A 14737-nucleotide genomic window follows, 5' to 3' on the forward strand; every position below is an offset into this window, starting at 1 on the left:
CAGGTATAAGAGTCTTCTCTGGGTCAAAAGGGAGCAATCTATAAGTCTCACTTTGTCCTGTTGAATTTTCAACAGGGTCTTGGATAGGAAAGAAAACTGGGAATAGGCATACAAGAAGTCCTCGTCCCATGGGAGGATGAGGGTTCCACCCAGTGAATGTTTACACAGGCCAGGCCTGAGGCAGATATTTATTTTTCCATCAAACAGTGAAGAGATCTGCAATCATTTCTCCCCAAAGGGGAAAGTACATGGGAAACCAGCTCCGAGTTCAGTGCCCACTCCTGGTTGAGCCAGAATTCTCACTAGAGCTGTTGGCTGCCATGCTCCAGATCCCAGGCAGATGGGCAGCTGGGATGAGCACTTTCTGCAGGGCGTGCCCTTTCTGAAGTCTGAGTGCTCTCCTGAAGAGGAAAGGACTTTCTCCACTGCAGGAGCAGACCATTTGGGAGGGAGAGCACATGAAGGGGCTCAATGGACACTACCAAAAATCTCTGATTAGAGGCACAGGGGCACACCTACACCTACACCCTGTTGTTCCTCCTCATTAACTGTGTCCACTACTAGAGAGCAAGGAAGAGGGTAAGCATACAGGTACTCAAACCCACTGACCGGCACAAAATATTTGCACTCCATCCCCCCATGCCTCAATGGCTGGACTGAGCATTAACAAGGGAAAGACCCAAGACAATGAGGATCAACCAGCCCAACACGACCATCATCACACTGGGAGGGGATGACCTGGAAGATGTGAAGCAGTTCACCGACTTGGGAGTATTATGGGCATAGATGGAGGAACATATAAAGATATCCAATGCCAGGATAGGGAAAGCAATAGCTGCATTCAAGACACTCCATTCCATATGGAGTTCACAGATAATATGTGTGAAGATGAAACTGCGGATCTTCAACACAAATGTGAAGAGTGCTCTTGTATGGATGCAAGACCTGGTGTACCAAACAGTCTTCAAATCACAAGCTACAGACATTCATAAACAGATGTCTGAGGTACATCTTTCACATCAAATGGCAAGACCTGGAACAGAACAGGACAAGAACCAATTGACATTGAAATCAAGACAAGAAAGTGGGGATGGCTAGGCCACTCTCTCACAAAATCATCAGAGTCTGTCAAGCTCTCAAATGGAACCTGCAAGGAAAAACGCGAAAGAGAGAGACCTCGGACTATGTTGAGAAGCTCTACTAAATTGAAGGACAACAACTGGTGTACTCCTGGGGCCAGCTAGAAGTTTTGTCCCGAGACAGAGTGAAATGGAGGAGACTTACAGATGACCTATGCTCCATGTGGAGTACAAGGATTAAGTAGTAATTAGTAGTAACCCCTGTGCAGTGGGAGGAATGGAGGCAGGAGTTTGCCAGATGGTGGTGGCAGAGAACAGAATGGTCTTGTAAAACAGACAGGCTACACTCAAAAACCCTTCCAATGTGAGGATATCTACTGTGGGGCCATTCAACTCAGCGACCACCTCCACAGGAAAGGTTGAGCGTGATAGGTGCCCAATGAAGGAGGTCCTGAAGCATCTGGAAGTCACTGTAGGACCTGAAGTGGAGGTCCCTGCCAGTGCCTGTTCAGGTAGCAAGGCATGAGGAGCTTGCCCTATAAGAGTCAAGGGTCTGGAGGAGGGTGGCTAATTGTAGCCTCAGGAGCTAGAGGGATGCCCCCCCTGCAAAAGAGAGATGAGTGAGGCCAAGCAGGTGGGGCTGACACTGCTGGAGTCATTGGTGGGGAATGGTGAGCTGCCTTGACTTGGGACCGAGAACACTGACAGGATTGACAATGCAAGAGAGTCCAGTGAAGAGACTCGGACCAGCATGCCATTGAGAATCAGTGCCAAGAGTGGTGCCAATACGTTGAGTGTGACCAGTGTCGAGATGAGGGCTGGTGTGCCATGGAAGATGGGTGCTGAAAGCTGGACGTGGGAGGAGACCAGCATGCTGAGCTGAACCAGTGTGGAGAACAGGATCTGCTCACTACAGCTGGATGGGGCCAAGGCAGTTGGCCCTTAGCACCAGGACGACAAGTGGAAAAGCTCAAACTGGAACAGTGTTCAGACAGATATGAACCTGGGGAAACATGGTGCCAGGCATCACAGTGGTTGGCAGAGCATATCAAAAGGCTGGAGTTGGAGCCACCTGCGACAGACATCCTCAAACAGGTGCGGCCATGCCTGGAGCAGAACAGAGATTGGTGCTGCGAGTGCAACCAGTGCTGTGAGTCAGACTGACAATGCTGTGGACAGCCAAATCAGGACTCAGAGCAGCCAGGCACTTGTTTCAGAACAGGCAGACCCAGAAGTGGAGGCTTGCCCCTTGGAGATACGCTGAGGGGCAGAGGCCTCGTCTGTGCCAGAGAATGCATCATTTCCATAAGTCCCCCCACCACCCAGTACATGTCAGGTGGTGCCGAAGGATCAACTGACCCTGGCACTCCTCTAGGTGAACCAAGGAGGATTAGGCTTGGTGTGTGTGTGATGTTAAGGCATCAGAGTCTCGTGCCATATAGGAACTAGGTGCTGCCTGCACTGAAGAAATTGAAGTCCATGGAGCCAGTGGAGGCACGTGCCAGAGATTGTGTGTGGTGCCATGCCAGAGGCTCTCAGGAATGCTGGTGCTGGGATGAGACCTCCTTTGGCGCCGGGCTGAGAGTGGACACTGAAGAGCCATGCAAGGAGTCTTGCTGCAGAGGCTGAAGTGACAACTCCATGAGGAGCTGACCAAGCTGAAAGTCACATTCTCTATGAGTCTGAGACTTGAAACCCCTGCAGATTGAGCACTTATTAGCTTAATGAGTTTTGACCAATCAACAAAGGTAGAAGTCTTGGGTGGGGGTCACTTGTCAGCATAGACTTTATGCAGGAGCTTCACTGCTTGAAGCCCTGGGACTTTTTCATGCCCCAAGCCCATGAAAGGGTATGGGAAGAGCAGTGAGACCTTTCCCACTCACTGAGTACCTAACACTCTCTAACTAGAAAACAATGGCTATGCTAAAGAACCATTTACAACTATTTACACAGTGAAGACCTAGGGAGACATGGCATAGCAACAAGTACTCAGCCACAGTTCCAACAGCCCACAGGAGCAGTAAGAAGGCAGGGATGGGCAGTCAGGTTGGCAGGGTCATATATAGGGCTCCACACTGGTGCCACGCTGGGGGTCTCCACAGCCCACTTCACAGGCAGCAGCTAGGGTAAAACTTTGACAGTCATGCACAGGATGCCCACACATGTAACTTGAACAGCTATGAGTAAGTACTTGAAGGAAAAGCAATCTATGGTTTTGTGTGGGGCTAATGTTGCCCCTAGAGGGAGCATGCCCTGGATAGCCAGTCATCCAGACAGGGGAAGACGATGGTGCTCCGTCTGTGGAGGTGTGCCATGACAGCTGCTAGTATCTTGGAGAAGACTTGTTAAGCTGTGCAAAGACTGAAGAGTAAAACCCTGTACTGGTAGTGGTCTCAAGATCTGGGATAGGAAGCACATGCCGCAAGAATTCAGAGACAAACTGATCATCAGTCTCTTCAAGAAGGGTGACAAGGCACGATTAAAACTTCAAACCTCTGAACTACTTTCAAAACTAGCAAGCTGTTTATTTTGCAGAGGACTATGGAGCTCCCTCTCAGGTCAGGGGCCACTGAGAAGGAACTGGGTCGGGGGGAGAAGGGCAGGCCATGCATGCATAGTTCCAACTGCTACGGTACACAGCAAAGGCACCACATGTACATGGCCAGCATGGGACTGCTAGGCAAATCCCCAAGCAAAGGCATTAGGATGGCACCTAGAAGAAGAAAGAGTTTCCACTGCAACACAGACTTGGTGCTACTCTTCACTTGCTTTCTTCCCCTTCCTTCAAAAGGATTATTGTCATTTTTTATAGACTCCCAATTATTATGCGATATACAGCTCAAAAGACGGTGGCATTCCTTACATTTTCCAAGAGCCCCCTGTAAGCTTATTTGTAGAAATGTTATTTGGGAGGCAAAAAGATCAGTAACTGCATTTCTGGCAAGCAGATTTGGAGAGCGTACATCTCTGGCAACTGTAATACAAATAGCCACAGGAAAACAAATCCAGCAAACAATTATTTGCAAAGAAGGAAATTGAAAAAGATAAAATAGCAATTTACCAGATAAGTCATACTTGTTTTAGGAACTTACAAAGCCACTTCTAAACTTATCGTCTTTCTACTCCAATAAACACACAATATGTAACTTCCTGCTTAGTTTAAAGAGTCTGGGTAGGCCCTTTTAATTCCATGGGCCTATGAACATACTTAAAAATAAAGTCCACACCTTTGTTTCTGCAGGATCAGGGCCTAAGGCGGTGACAAAACCTGAGAAAAAGACAAGTTAGTTCTGGTGGAAGGCCAGAATCCAGATCTTACCAGCACTATTTCCTTGCCTCCCCTTAAGTTAAATGAAAACCGTCAAGCAGCCCATCATTAGGCTTACTTGATAATTAATGTTCAGTACTTACCTCTAGGCTGGGATGTGACACTCCATCTTGACCAACTAGTCCTAGATCCACTTTTCTTCCAAATTGGTCTCGGAATTTGTTTGCAAATAACTCCAAAGCCACACTAAAATTTCCTGTCTTCATTTCTCTGAAATGTTAAAGAAAACGTTACACCAAAGACTGTGACTCGCCATCCTACACCCCATACATAAGAACTGTTCTAAGAATCGGCAATACAAAGTGTAGAGGGAAAACGACTTTAAAATGTGTATACCAGCGCTTACTGAAGAAACTAAAAGCTGCCATGAATACTGCCAATCACCCAAAGCCTTTTACTGGCTTGCATCAACCTTATCTCTTTCATATTAAGCTAGTTTCTGGTTCTTTCCCTTAATCTTAACACACAAACCTTTCATTTCCTTTCTGAATATGAATTTTCTGCCATGCCCTGATCTTTGTATATTTGGTGCTGTTGTGATTATTTCTGAGTGACAGAGACACACTGAGTCATTTTGGGAAATCCCAGCAAAGAGAAGATTCCCTGTTGATGCTTGCAATGGAATATGGGGATGCTGGATGAATTTTTCAGAAGTACCCCATGACTCAAGTCTCAGGAGACTAGTCAAAGTAGCAGGGAAAGAGGACCACACATGCTCCAGAAGCAGCTGCCATAGGAGAAATTTCTTTATCCTACTCTGCTTGTCTCCTCTTCCTCCATTTACTGCCAATGGGGTGGGGGAGGAGGACACAAAGCAGAGTATACACAAAGAGCAGGGTGTGGCAGAAAAATCCACATTCAGGCTGCATCTACACAACAAGATAAAAACCGAATTTCAAGGTATTAACCCGATATTAAAACATGACCATCTTCACAGATAATACTATTATCTCAATTTACTGAGCCATAATACCGATTACAAAATATTGATATGATGGGACGGGTATAGCATCAAATTCTAATTTAAATCTCGAATAAAGGCGAGTGTGGAAGCACCAGGTCCTTATCTTGAATTCATTAGTCTACAGAAGTGTTCTGCATGTATCCCACAAAGCTACGTGGTGATCCTCCAAGTACGGCCACTTCATTGTGCGGCGCTCTTCATCCAGGTGTGCAGGAAGAAGGTAAAGGGAAGCCCTCAAAGTTCTGACTGAATTTGAATTAGAATTAGAATTGGAATTCAGCAGCCCAGCCCTGCAAATATAAAGGGCGCCCATTATGAAAAAATTCCTTTGCTCATCGCATTGCACCACATCAGTAGCGATTATCATCATTAGCCCTCTACTGCACTCATGAGCATTCAGGGTAGTGATCTGCCTAGCACTTCTCAGGCTCAGAAGAGAGCCTCAGCTTGGACCCACCACGAGAGTCTGGGTCTTACTGCCATCTGGGGAGACCAGTAGGTGGCAAAGAGACTTCGGGTGGCCAAGAGAAACGTGGCAATCTATGAGCAAATATCATGCGAGATGACCGCCCAAGGTTAGTTCCAGGACTCGATGCAATGCCAGGTAAAGGTGAAAGAACTCTGGCAGCCCTATCAAAAAAGTCTGGGAAGCCAACCAGCCGTCATGGGCAGCTTCATGGACCAGCCACTATTATTAACAGCTCTACATGCTTATGGGGAGCGACACCACCATGGAGCCCGGTCTGAATTATGACAATTGTGGAGGCCCTGATATGGAGTTTGGCATGAGCCCGGAGGAGCTGGGTGGCCTGGAGGAAGAGGAGAAAACGGACAATTAACAGGAGGCAGAGGAAGTTGTGCCAGACAGCCCAGTGCTCTTCACCATAGACCTGGAATTGGTCCCCCTCAATGGCAGGCCCCTCCAAAAGCATTCCCCTCCACGCCAGGCCGATCCACACCGGTCCCCAAGCACTTTGGGTTAATATTTATTCTGCATACCAGAAGCAGGTTGAGGGTGGGTACAGCGATAGGGTTGTGTATGGTTACAAGTTTGCTATGGTTCTGTGTCCCTCAGAACAGCATGTTAATGTTTCTTGGGGTAGAGTGCTTCTCTGTTTTGGAAATTTCCTTGAAGACTTCATCCAGGCACTCTTGCATGTTTTTTCATGAGGTTCTTGGGCAGGCCTGACTTATTGCTGCTTCTACAGTTGCACATCTCGCCATGCAAGGCAACCAGATAGCGATCTGGTGTCACAGTGCCACACAGCATTTAACATTTTGCAGGCTTTTCGTCACACAGCAGGAGCAGCTGTTCTTTCTCCATATCTGTTAGTTTTACAAGTGTGATGTCTTCTTTGGCAATCTGTAGAAGCACAGGAATTTGCGTCTTTTTTATTTAAACGTACTTCCTGCCCCTTTATGTTTGCCTGCAGCAGCCGGCAGATGCTCCGTTCCCCACCTCACAGTGCTTCCCTCAACATCCGTTTTCCCCAGCATTTCTTTTCATTTTTTAGAAATCCCTCTGTGCCCCAGAGCTGTTGGGCATTTCCCCTCCCATACCCCTTTCACCCAGCATTTCTTGTGATTTTTCAGGACTCCCCAGTGCCACATGGCTGCCAGGCTCTGCTGGGCATTTCCCCCATCACATGTCCCTTTCCAAGCAGCATATTTTTTGTTTTCAGTTTTCAGGAAACTTCCGCAGCTGCAGGGCTCTGCTGTGCTTTTCCCCTCCCATGTCCCTTAACACGCACCCTCTTTGGATTTTTTTTTCCTTTACATTATTTCTATTGTACATCGAACACCTCCTGCACCCACTCCCGTGCAGCCATCCATGTGGCTGTAACTGAACCCTTCCTCATCATCCCCTATATGCCGCTTGATCACTGGGGAGGACTGCTCCAGGAACAGCCAAAAGTGTTTTTTCCCCTGACACAGGACACCCCCAGGACACCTGGCCAGGAGACGCAGTGGCTTCCCCTGCTTTGCAGACCTCCCCTTCCCCTGAAAAGCAGACAATTGCTTATAGCTTACCACATCCACAAAGACGTGCTGGATAAGTGATGGCAAATGACATATTGTGAAAGGCACACTTAGTGTCCCATCCTTAATAAGGCATGAATGCCCTTCAGAAGTAAACTTTCGCTGATAGCAGACACAGAGATCCATTCATGGCACTTCAAAGCACATTATGTGAATTGTATCTTAATTTTGACCTTCACTTTACAGAGCTAACGCCCAACATAGCACAGAAGAGCCATGGACAAAATAATATAAAGAAGATCTTATCTTGCAGCATATGGAAAAGACTGAGGCAGAGCACACCCAGCTGACAAAGGATGCTACTCAGCGGTGTTATAGTACAGCTCAGTGGCAACACAGTCAAGCAGAGTTTAACCAGAGAATTGACCTCCAGCAGCAACAACTGGCAAAGCTGATTGAGGCCACGGCAAAGCTCGTAACGGCAGTTACAGACCAAACAGACGTCCTGTGCTCTCTGCTGCAGCTGCAGAGGCACTCCCAACCCAGGAATGCACCAGCCAATACCTGCTGGTCGGAGTCCCCTGTGGAGAGGTCGCCCATTCCCCTCCTGTCTCAGTCCTTGCACACGGGGAGGGAGCACATGAATAGCCTGCCACTTCAGCCCCAACGGCCACTCCAAAAGTCTATTCAAGCACCCTTGAGAAGGCTTCTTTTCTCTGCCACTTACATCTCTCCTCCCACAAAAATAAAATCATTCCCTTGAGCTCCGTGTGATTTCATGGTGTGCAGTAGTGGTGGCGAAAAACAAATCAAACCAGGAGGATGGGCGAAGGCTGAAGGCACAGTTGCCCACTGACACTCCCTGCTCTGCAGAAGATGCACAGCTGAGGGAACCAGGCGGTTTGGGGGAGGGCTGAAGGCACAGCTGCTCGCCACATGCATTCTACTTACTGCAACTTAACCCCTTCCCTCACCAAGTAAAAGCATTCATTCATTAAGGCATGGTATGATTTATTGGCATTATGTCAGAGAAATACGTGAGTAGCGTGTGCATTACAGATCATTTGTGAAGCTATTTTTAAAGCGTCTTTTATTGCTGCTGCCTCAGCATGGTTACTGGGGGATGGTTGTGTAGGTTGTGGTGAGTAAGCCCTGCCTATGGCCTCAGCTTCGGAATTCCAGATTGACAGGAAAGTCTCCCACCTGGATTCACATATGCTGAGTAAAATAGTGCACACTGTAATCATGGTGGGGACATTACCTTCAGAAAGGTCCAAACATGTCAATAAATATCTGAACCTCACTTTTAAATGGCCAAAGGCGTATTCCACCACCATTCTGCACCTGCTGAGTCTGTGATTAAAGTTTTCCTTGCTGGAGTCCAGGGTTCCTGTGCAGGGCTTCACAAGGCAAGGCAGCAGAGGGTAAGCTGGGTCACCCAATAACAATAGGCATCTCCATGTCACCAGTCTTGATTTTCTGACTGGGGAAAAACATTCCATCCAGGAGCTTCCAGTACAGCCCAGAATTTCAGAATATGCACACGTCGTGAACCCTCCCTGAGCAGCCAATGTTGATGTTGGTAAAACAACCTTTGTGATCTACCAACCCCTGCAACACTATGAGGAAGTACCCCTTTGGGTTTATATATTCAGAGGGCAGGTCGGCCGTGGCCGTGATGGAGATGTGCGTGCCATCTATTGCCTCACTGCAGTTAGGAAACCCCTGGGCAACAAAGCCATCCACTATTGCTTGTGCATCTCCCAGGGTCATAGTCTTCCTGAAGAGACACCGAGAGATTGCATGAGCCACCTCTGCCACCGCAGACCCCACTGCAGACATGCCCATCCCGAACTGATTTGCCACTGACTGGTAACTGTCAGGCATTGCAAATTTCCACAGAGAAATGGCCACTCACTTCTGAACTGTTAAAGCTGGTCTCATTTTTGTGTTGCTGTGCTTCAGGGCAGGCGCCAGCACATCACAAAGTTCCAAAGAAGTGGACTTGTGCATGCGAAAATTCTGCAACCACTGCTGGTCATCCCAGGACTCCAAAACAATGTGGTGTCACCAGTATGTGCTTGTCTCATGAGTCCAAAACTGCCACTCCACTATTAGCAATGCATTCATGGCAGCCAGCAGCTGTAGGTTCTTGGACTGCAGCTGGAAGATTTGCTCTTTCGAAACACTTATCATCATCAACACCATTATGATACCAACAGTCACTGAGGTTTTTAATTTAAGGAAAAATTGCATGACAGCCACTGTGGTTGCCGAAATGATGTGTGCTATGGGCTGGAGCATTTGGAGATCCATGCTTGCGCTGGAATGCCGCAGCAGCAAATGGCACAATCTTCAGTTCGGTTTTCACACCATTACGGATACTATGAAGTCTGGTACAGTGCTTGGAATTCTGAGATTCAAACATGAAACACCCAAAAGCAACCGGGGCTTAGGCACTGTGGGATAGGTACCCACAATGCACCGCTGAGGCTGTTGAACTTGCACAGGGCAATAAGGACGCGGAGACTCAACACGGAAAAAAGGTGAGTCAAATTTCAAGAAGCTTTGGAGACAATTAGAATTCATAAATTTGATTATTTAACCTCAATATTATTAAAAATCAAATTTATCTCATAGTGGAGATGCAGCCTCAGAAGGTAACAAAGAAGGGTTTGGGTGTTAAGATTCAGGAAAAGAAACGAAAACTTGATTGGTTTGCAAAAGATGAGGTTAACAGAAGTCAAGCATAGACTTTGGGTAACTGGCAACATTTACGGTAGATTTTTATTTGTTCAGAAAGTAGGATAGAGCCATGTTTCCTGTAAGAGGGGGACTTAGGCAGCCACCCTAAAGAGATTAGCAGAGTACCCACAGCCAGCAGCATGCATTTCTACTTGTGGTGCTCATGCACACATGCTTCAGTACATAAAAAATTTACTCCACACGAGTGGAAAAAATTATAAGGAACATTAAAAAGAGCATAAACATCTAGAAACCCAAGCACTCTTACTGAATTGAGGATCCTACACCTGGCCTAAAACAAGGCTCCCTAGTATGACTTAGTATAGAACAACAGCCATTCATTTAATTTCTGGACAGAAAAGTTACATTACTAAGTGGATGACTGAAAGAAACTAAAGAGACAGACTTTTAGTCTAGCCTGGTCATGTAGACTAGAAAGACATGTAGAGATTTCAGTCAGCATTTTAAAGTAATAAAATAAAACAGCCACCTAAAATTCCGAAATGTACAAAATGTTGCCTAAACATCAACAGTTGAAATGCCTTTTACAAAATTTTGAAAGGTATCAAAACATTCTATTGCTGGCAATATCTCTGATCTAATGTACTGAATATCAATTGTGTTTTACGTATCTGAGATAAGTGAATATTACTAGAAACAATTAAGAACTTACTTAATTTTTTCAGTTAAGATTTTGCCTGCATATTGCATACCCGTCAATGCAATATACATCCGCAGAATTTCATTTGTTCCCTATAAGAGACATGATATAAATGTAGTCAATACAAGGTGTCCTATATTTCATAAGTCTACATATACTATTAATATATTTGCTTTAATAATAATTTAAATAGTTCTTAATGTTTATATGTATGGCATAATGTATTCCTTTTCCATATTACTTTTAAGAATTAAAATTCATTTTAGGATGAACCCGTCTTTGGTCAACTATCAAAAATAAAGAACATCCTCACTATTGCTGGCAGACAAAACACTTTAAAAAAGACTCAATAATGCATGAATTAAAACATGAGAATTAGATTTATAATTCTGAATGTACGTTGTTTAGCTAACACATATGCTTTTTTAACTTGCATATTGCATGGCATTCTAGCTTACAATAGCCTCAAGTAATCGAGAATATTTATCTGCCCACTGCGGCTAAATTAGATGGCTAGTTTCATCTTTCAATAATGATTATTGCACTTGATCTTTTAAGCAATGAACGTAAGAATAAATGAATTCTGGAGCCTCTTTCTTTGAAGCATTTAGCTATTTTTAATCTGACGAGATACAAAACTCGTTCAACACATCCAAAGTGTCCCGGATGCTCTGTGACTAATTTGTTCCTCCTTGCTTAGAGAAGTAAATACTGCAGACTTCAGTAAAGGTCAACAATATCACTAAACACCAGAAATATTTGGTCTACAAAGTAAGTGTTAGAGCACTTAAAAAATATCACCATTTTGCTCCCACGAGAGTTAGTTTTATTTGAATACTCTGGAAGTCCATTTTAATTTAGATACACTTTCCTCCTTTACAGTTGCATTTTTAGAAACTAAGTTCAAAAGGAAATAAACATATGAATGTATCCTGTACTAAATGTATTTGCACATTATATGCAAATTGGAAAATCATTTTTCTAGCCAGGCCTTGGAGAGCTGAATGTTATCACAGCCACAACATGTTAGGATTTTTCCTTGAAAGAACATGCAAGTGAATTATAATGCTGACATAAACATAAGCATTCCATCCTTGCCTACAGTACAATCCAATAGTACAATTGTCCACTTGTTCTAGTCCCCACAAAATCATAACATTGGAAAAAGTTTGATAAAAAGAATATAAGGAAAAAAAATCAAATATCTTTATGCTGGTCAAGTAGCCACCTTTATTCTAGTAATCATGCTTTCCAGTTAGAAAAACAATTTAGAAGGAGTGATTCTGAGCATTAAAGGTCTGAGAACATACCATTACGAACATCTTTGGGAACATAAGATTTTGGTAGCATAAAATAAGGCTATATACTATATATTTTCAAAAAATTCTCATCACACTTTACTCATCCTTCACCATACTCTACTGTTGGCTAATAGAAAAATGGATATTGAGTTACTTTACACTAGTGACCTTTCTACCTTACACACACAGAAATTTACTTACTTGTAGTTGTTCTCTGAAGCACTGTTAGCTACAATATCCATTTTCCCCAAAGTTTAGGACTCAACTATAGTTTTGTTCTTTTGAATTTTTAATAAAGGAAAGCATATATGGTAGAGAGTTGCGCTTTATACAGGTAGCAGAAAGTAGAGATGTTTTCTTTCTGATTAGAGGCCACTGAATCCCTATCCTTCTCATTATAGGAATTTGTTCTCTGTATTTCTGGCAACTATTTGCCATGCTCAAGATTGTGTATCGAGGATGAGAAAAATTCTGAAGCCTTCTCTCTGTGCAATTCATCCAGCTGTGCTGGCCAAGTGGTTAACACATTGGACTTAAAATTCAATAGGGTTTCTCTATGCAGGCTTAAATTCTGCTTGCTGCAGTGTGATGTTTTTATGAATAGAGACTGAAAAGACTGGCACTTGTCAGCTTAGAAAAGAGGTGACTCAGGGTATGTCTAAACTAAGAAATTCGGTGGAATTTGCTGAGGTCAATTTTCTAGCACCTGATTTTATGAAGTCAAAGGTACACGTCCACATTAGCACATAAAGTCGACAGTGTGTCCCCATTAGCGCTGCCGGCTTTGACTTTGTCAGCAATGTACTGTGAATACCTATCCCAGTTCTTGCCTTCCTGTTCATTGTGGATTTCTGTCCCAGTGTCAGACAGAAGAAAAATGTGCCACGAGTAGTTGTGTTGTCAGCATGTCATAGTGCACTTCTCTCCTTCCCCTCCGCGAAAACGCTTTTTGTGGTTGCCTTTTACCCTTTTTTCGTATCTGCACAGACACCATTGCAAGGCTAGCATGAAACCCATACAGCTTAACGCTATTGTGGCAAGTATTTTGAGCACCTCATAATGTGCTGCAGTATATGCAGAGACAAAGCAGCTGTGAGGGCGATGAAGGCTCTGAGGAGGACACAGACATATACGAATGTGAGACACTGGAGAGGATGAACAGGGAGATGCTGGCTGCACTCAATGCTTTGTACAGAGTGGAGCACCAGTTCTGGAGCCATGAAACAAGCTCAGTTTGGTGGGAGCACATTGTTTTGTGGGTGTTGGAGGATCAGCAGTGATAAAATGCTTGTCGGAGGTGCAGCTGGGAGTCTGGAAGAAAACAGCGTTTGAGAGAAAAAATAAAACTGCTGTAATGTGTAAAACGCTGAGACAAAATAGGGCTCACTTAAAAACATCCCTTGTCCTCAGGGACTTCCTCTTCAGGCAAATAAAAAGGCTCTAGCCTGGTAAAATAGGCAGGCAAGAGCTGTAAAATATATGGGCAGCAGGAGCTCCTATAAGCCAGATGTAAAACAGAAAGAGCAGGGGAAGGGGAGGGCAGGGGAGGGGAAGGGATTGACAGGGTCCTAAGTGAAAAGAGAAAAAAATGGAGCCAGTTGTTCTGGCACAAAGGCAGAGGTGGTAGGAGCTGCCAGTGGAGGCATATGTAGCTTTTCCAAAGCTGATGCCTCAATAGCACCAACTGATGTAGCTCGCTTGGTCTCTGCATCATTTCTTCTGGCTGAGGTGGACCTGAGTTTCCTCATGGCACTGGATACTGATGGCACCGGGAAACACAGCACCGGTGGAGACATATGTTGCTTCTCAGGAGCAAATGCTTCAGAGGTGCCCATTAGCGTGGGTTGTCTGGTCTCTCCCTCAGCTCTCCTTGCTGAGGAGCACCTGCATCTCGATGGTATCCGACATGGGTGGAACCGGAGAACGTGAGGCTCCTGGTAACTAAGAGTGATTCGGTGAAGCTGTCACAGCCTGGGAGCCTCTTCAGGGCAATGTAGCTACCCTGTCTCAGGGGTTTTGCTGCACCCACACGTCGTTCAGCAAGTCCCTAAATGACAGGGACTTTTAACAGCGTTTCACGTTCCTTCCATGCCCTTGCTGGCAATGGGGACACTTAGAAATGCTGTGGTATTCAGCCAAGCACTCGAGGAATGAGGCATGCCCTTCAAACATGGGCACAGCACCTCCACAGGCATCACAGTTCTTTGCAGATTCAGGCATTAAAGAAAAAAAATGGGCTGTCTCTAAGGAAAAAAACCTGCCGCCTTCTTTTCTTTTTCTGAAAAGATAAAAATGATTTAAAAATAACTAATAATAATAATAATGAGGGAAAGGAGGAAGGCTAAGTGAAAATTCCTAGTTCTTTTAGTCAGGAGAAAAGAGCTGCTTTGCATCCATCCACAGCCGAGGCTGGTCGAAAAGGAACGGAGGAGAGCTGTGCCATGCACTGTCTTTAGTGAGGTGATATCACCTGCTGGCTCCTATGTACGCGCAGCACGTGACGGGTGAGTTTGCGGGGGGGGAGAGACTGCTCTGCCAAGCTTCCCATCTACAGCACAGGGATGCGCCAACGCCTATGTGGAGTACGCACAGGGAACACTCAAAGGAGAATTATTTTAACTAACCACAGATGCCTACTTGACAAGTAGAAGCAGAATAAAGAGTGGAGCTGATCTTAAA

General features: G+C 45.1%; 1 protein-coding gene across 1 annotated transcript in view; it reads right to left on the reverse strand.

The window, feature by feature from the left end:
* Positions 1–14737, reverse strand: part of ACAD9 (acyl-CoA dehydrogenase family member 9) — a 99601-nt gene that overhangs the window by 12228 nt on the left and 72636 nt on the right. The window contains exons 13-14 of the mRNA XM_075006235.1: positions 10770–10849; positions 4491–4617 (exon numbers count right to left, since the gene is read on the reverse strand). Coding sequence (XP_074862336.1) covers positions 4491–4617; positions 10770–10849 — 207 coding nt within the window. The remainder of the gene's footprint in view (positions 1–4490; positions 4618–10769; positions 10850–14737) is intronic.

Source organism: Carettochelys insculpta, chromosome 11 (genome assembly GCF_033958435.1).
Source record: "Carettochelys insculpta isolate YL-2023 chromosome 11, ASM3395843v1, whole genome shotgun sequence".
NCBI lineage: Eukaryota > Metazoa > Chordata > Testudines > Carettochelyidae > Carettochelys > Carettochelys insculpta.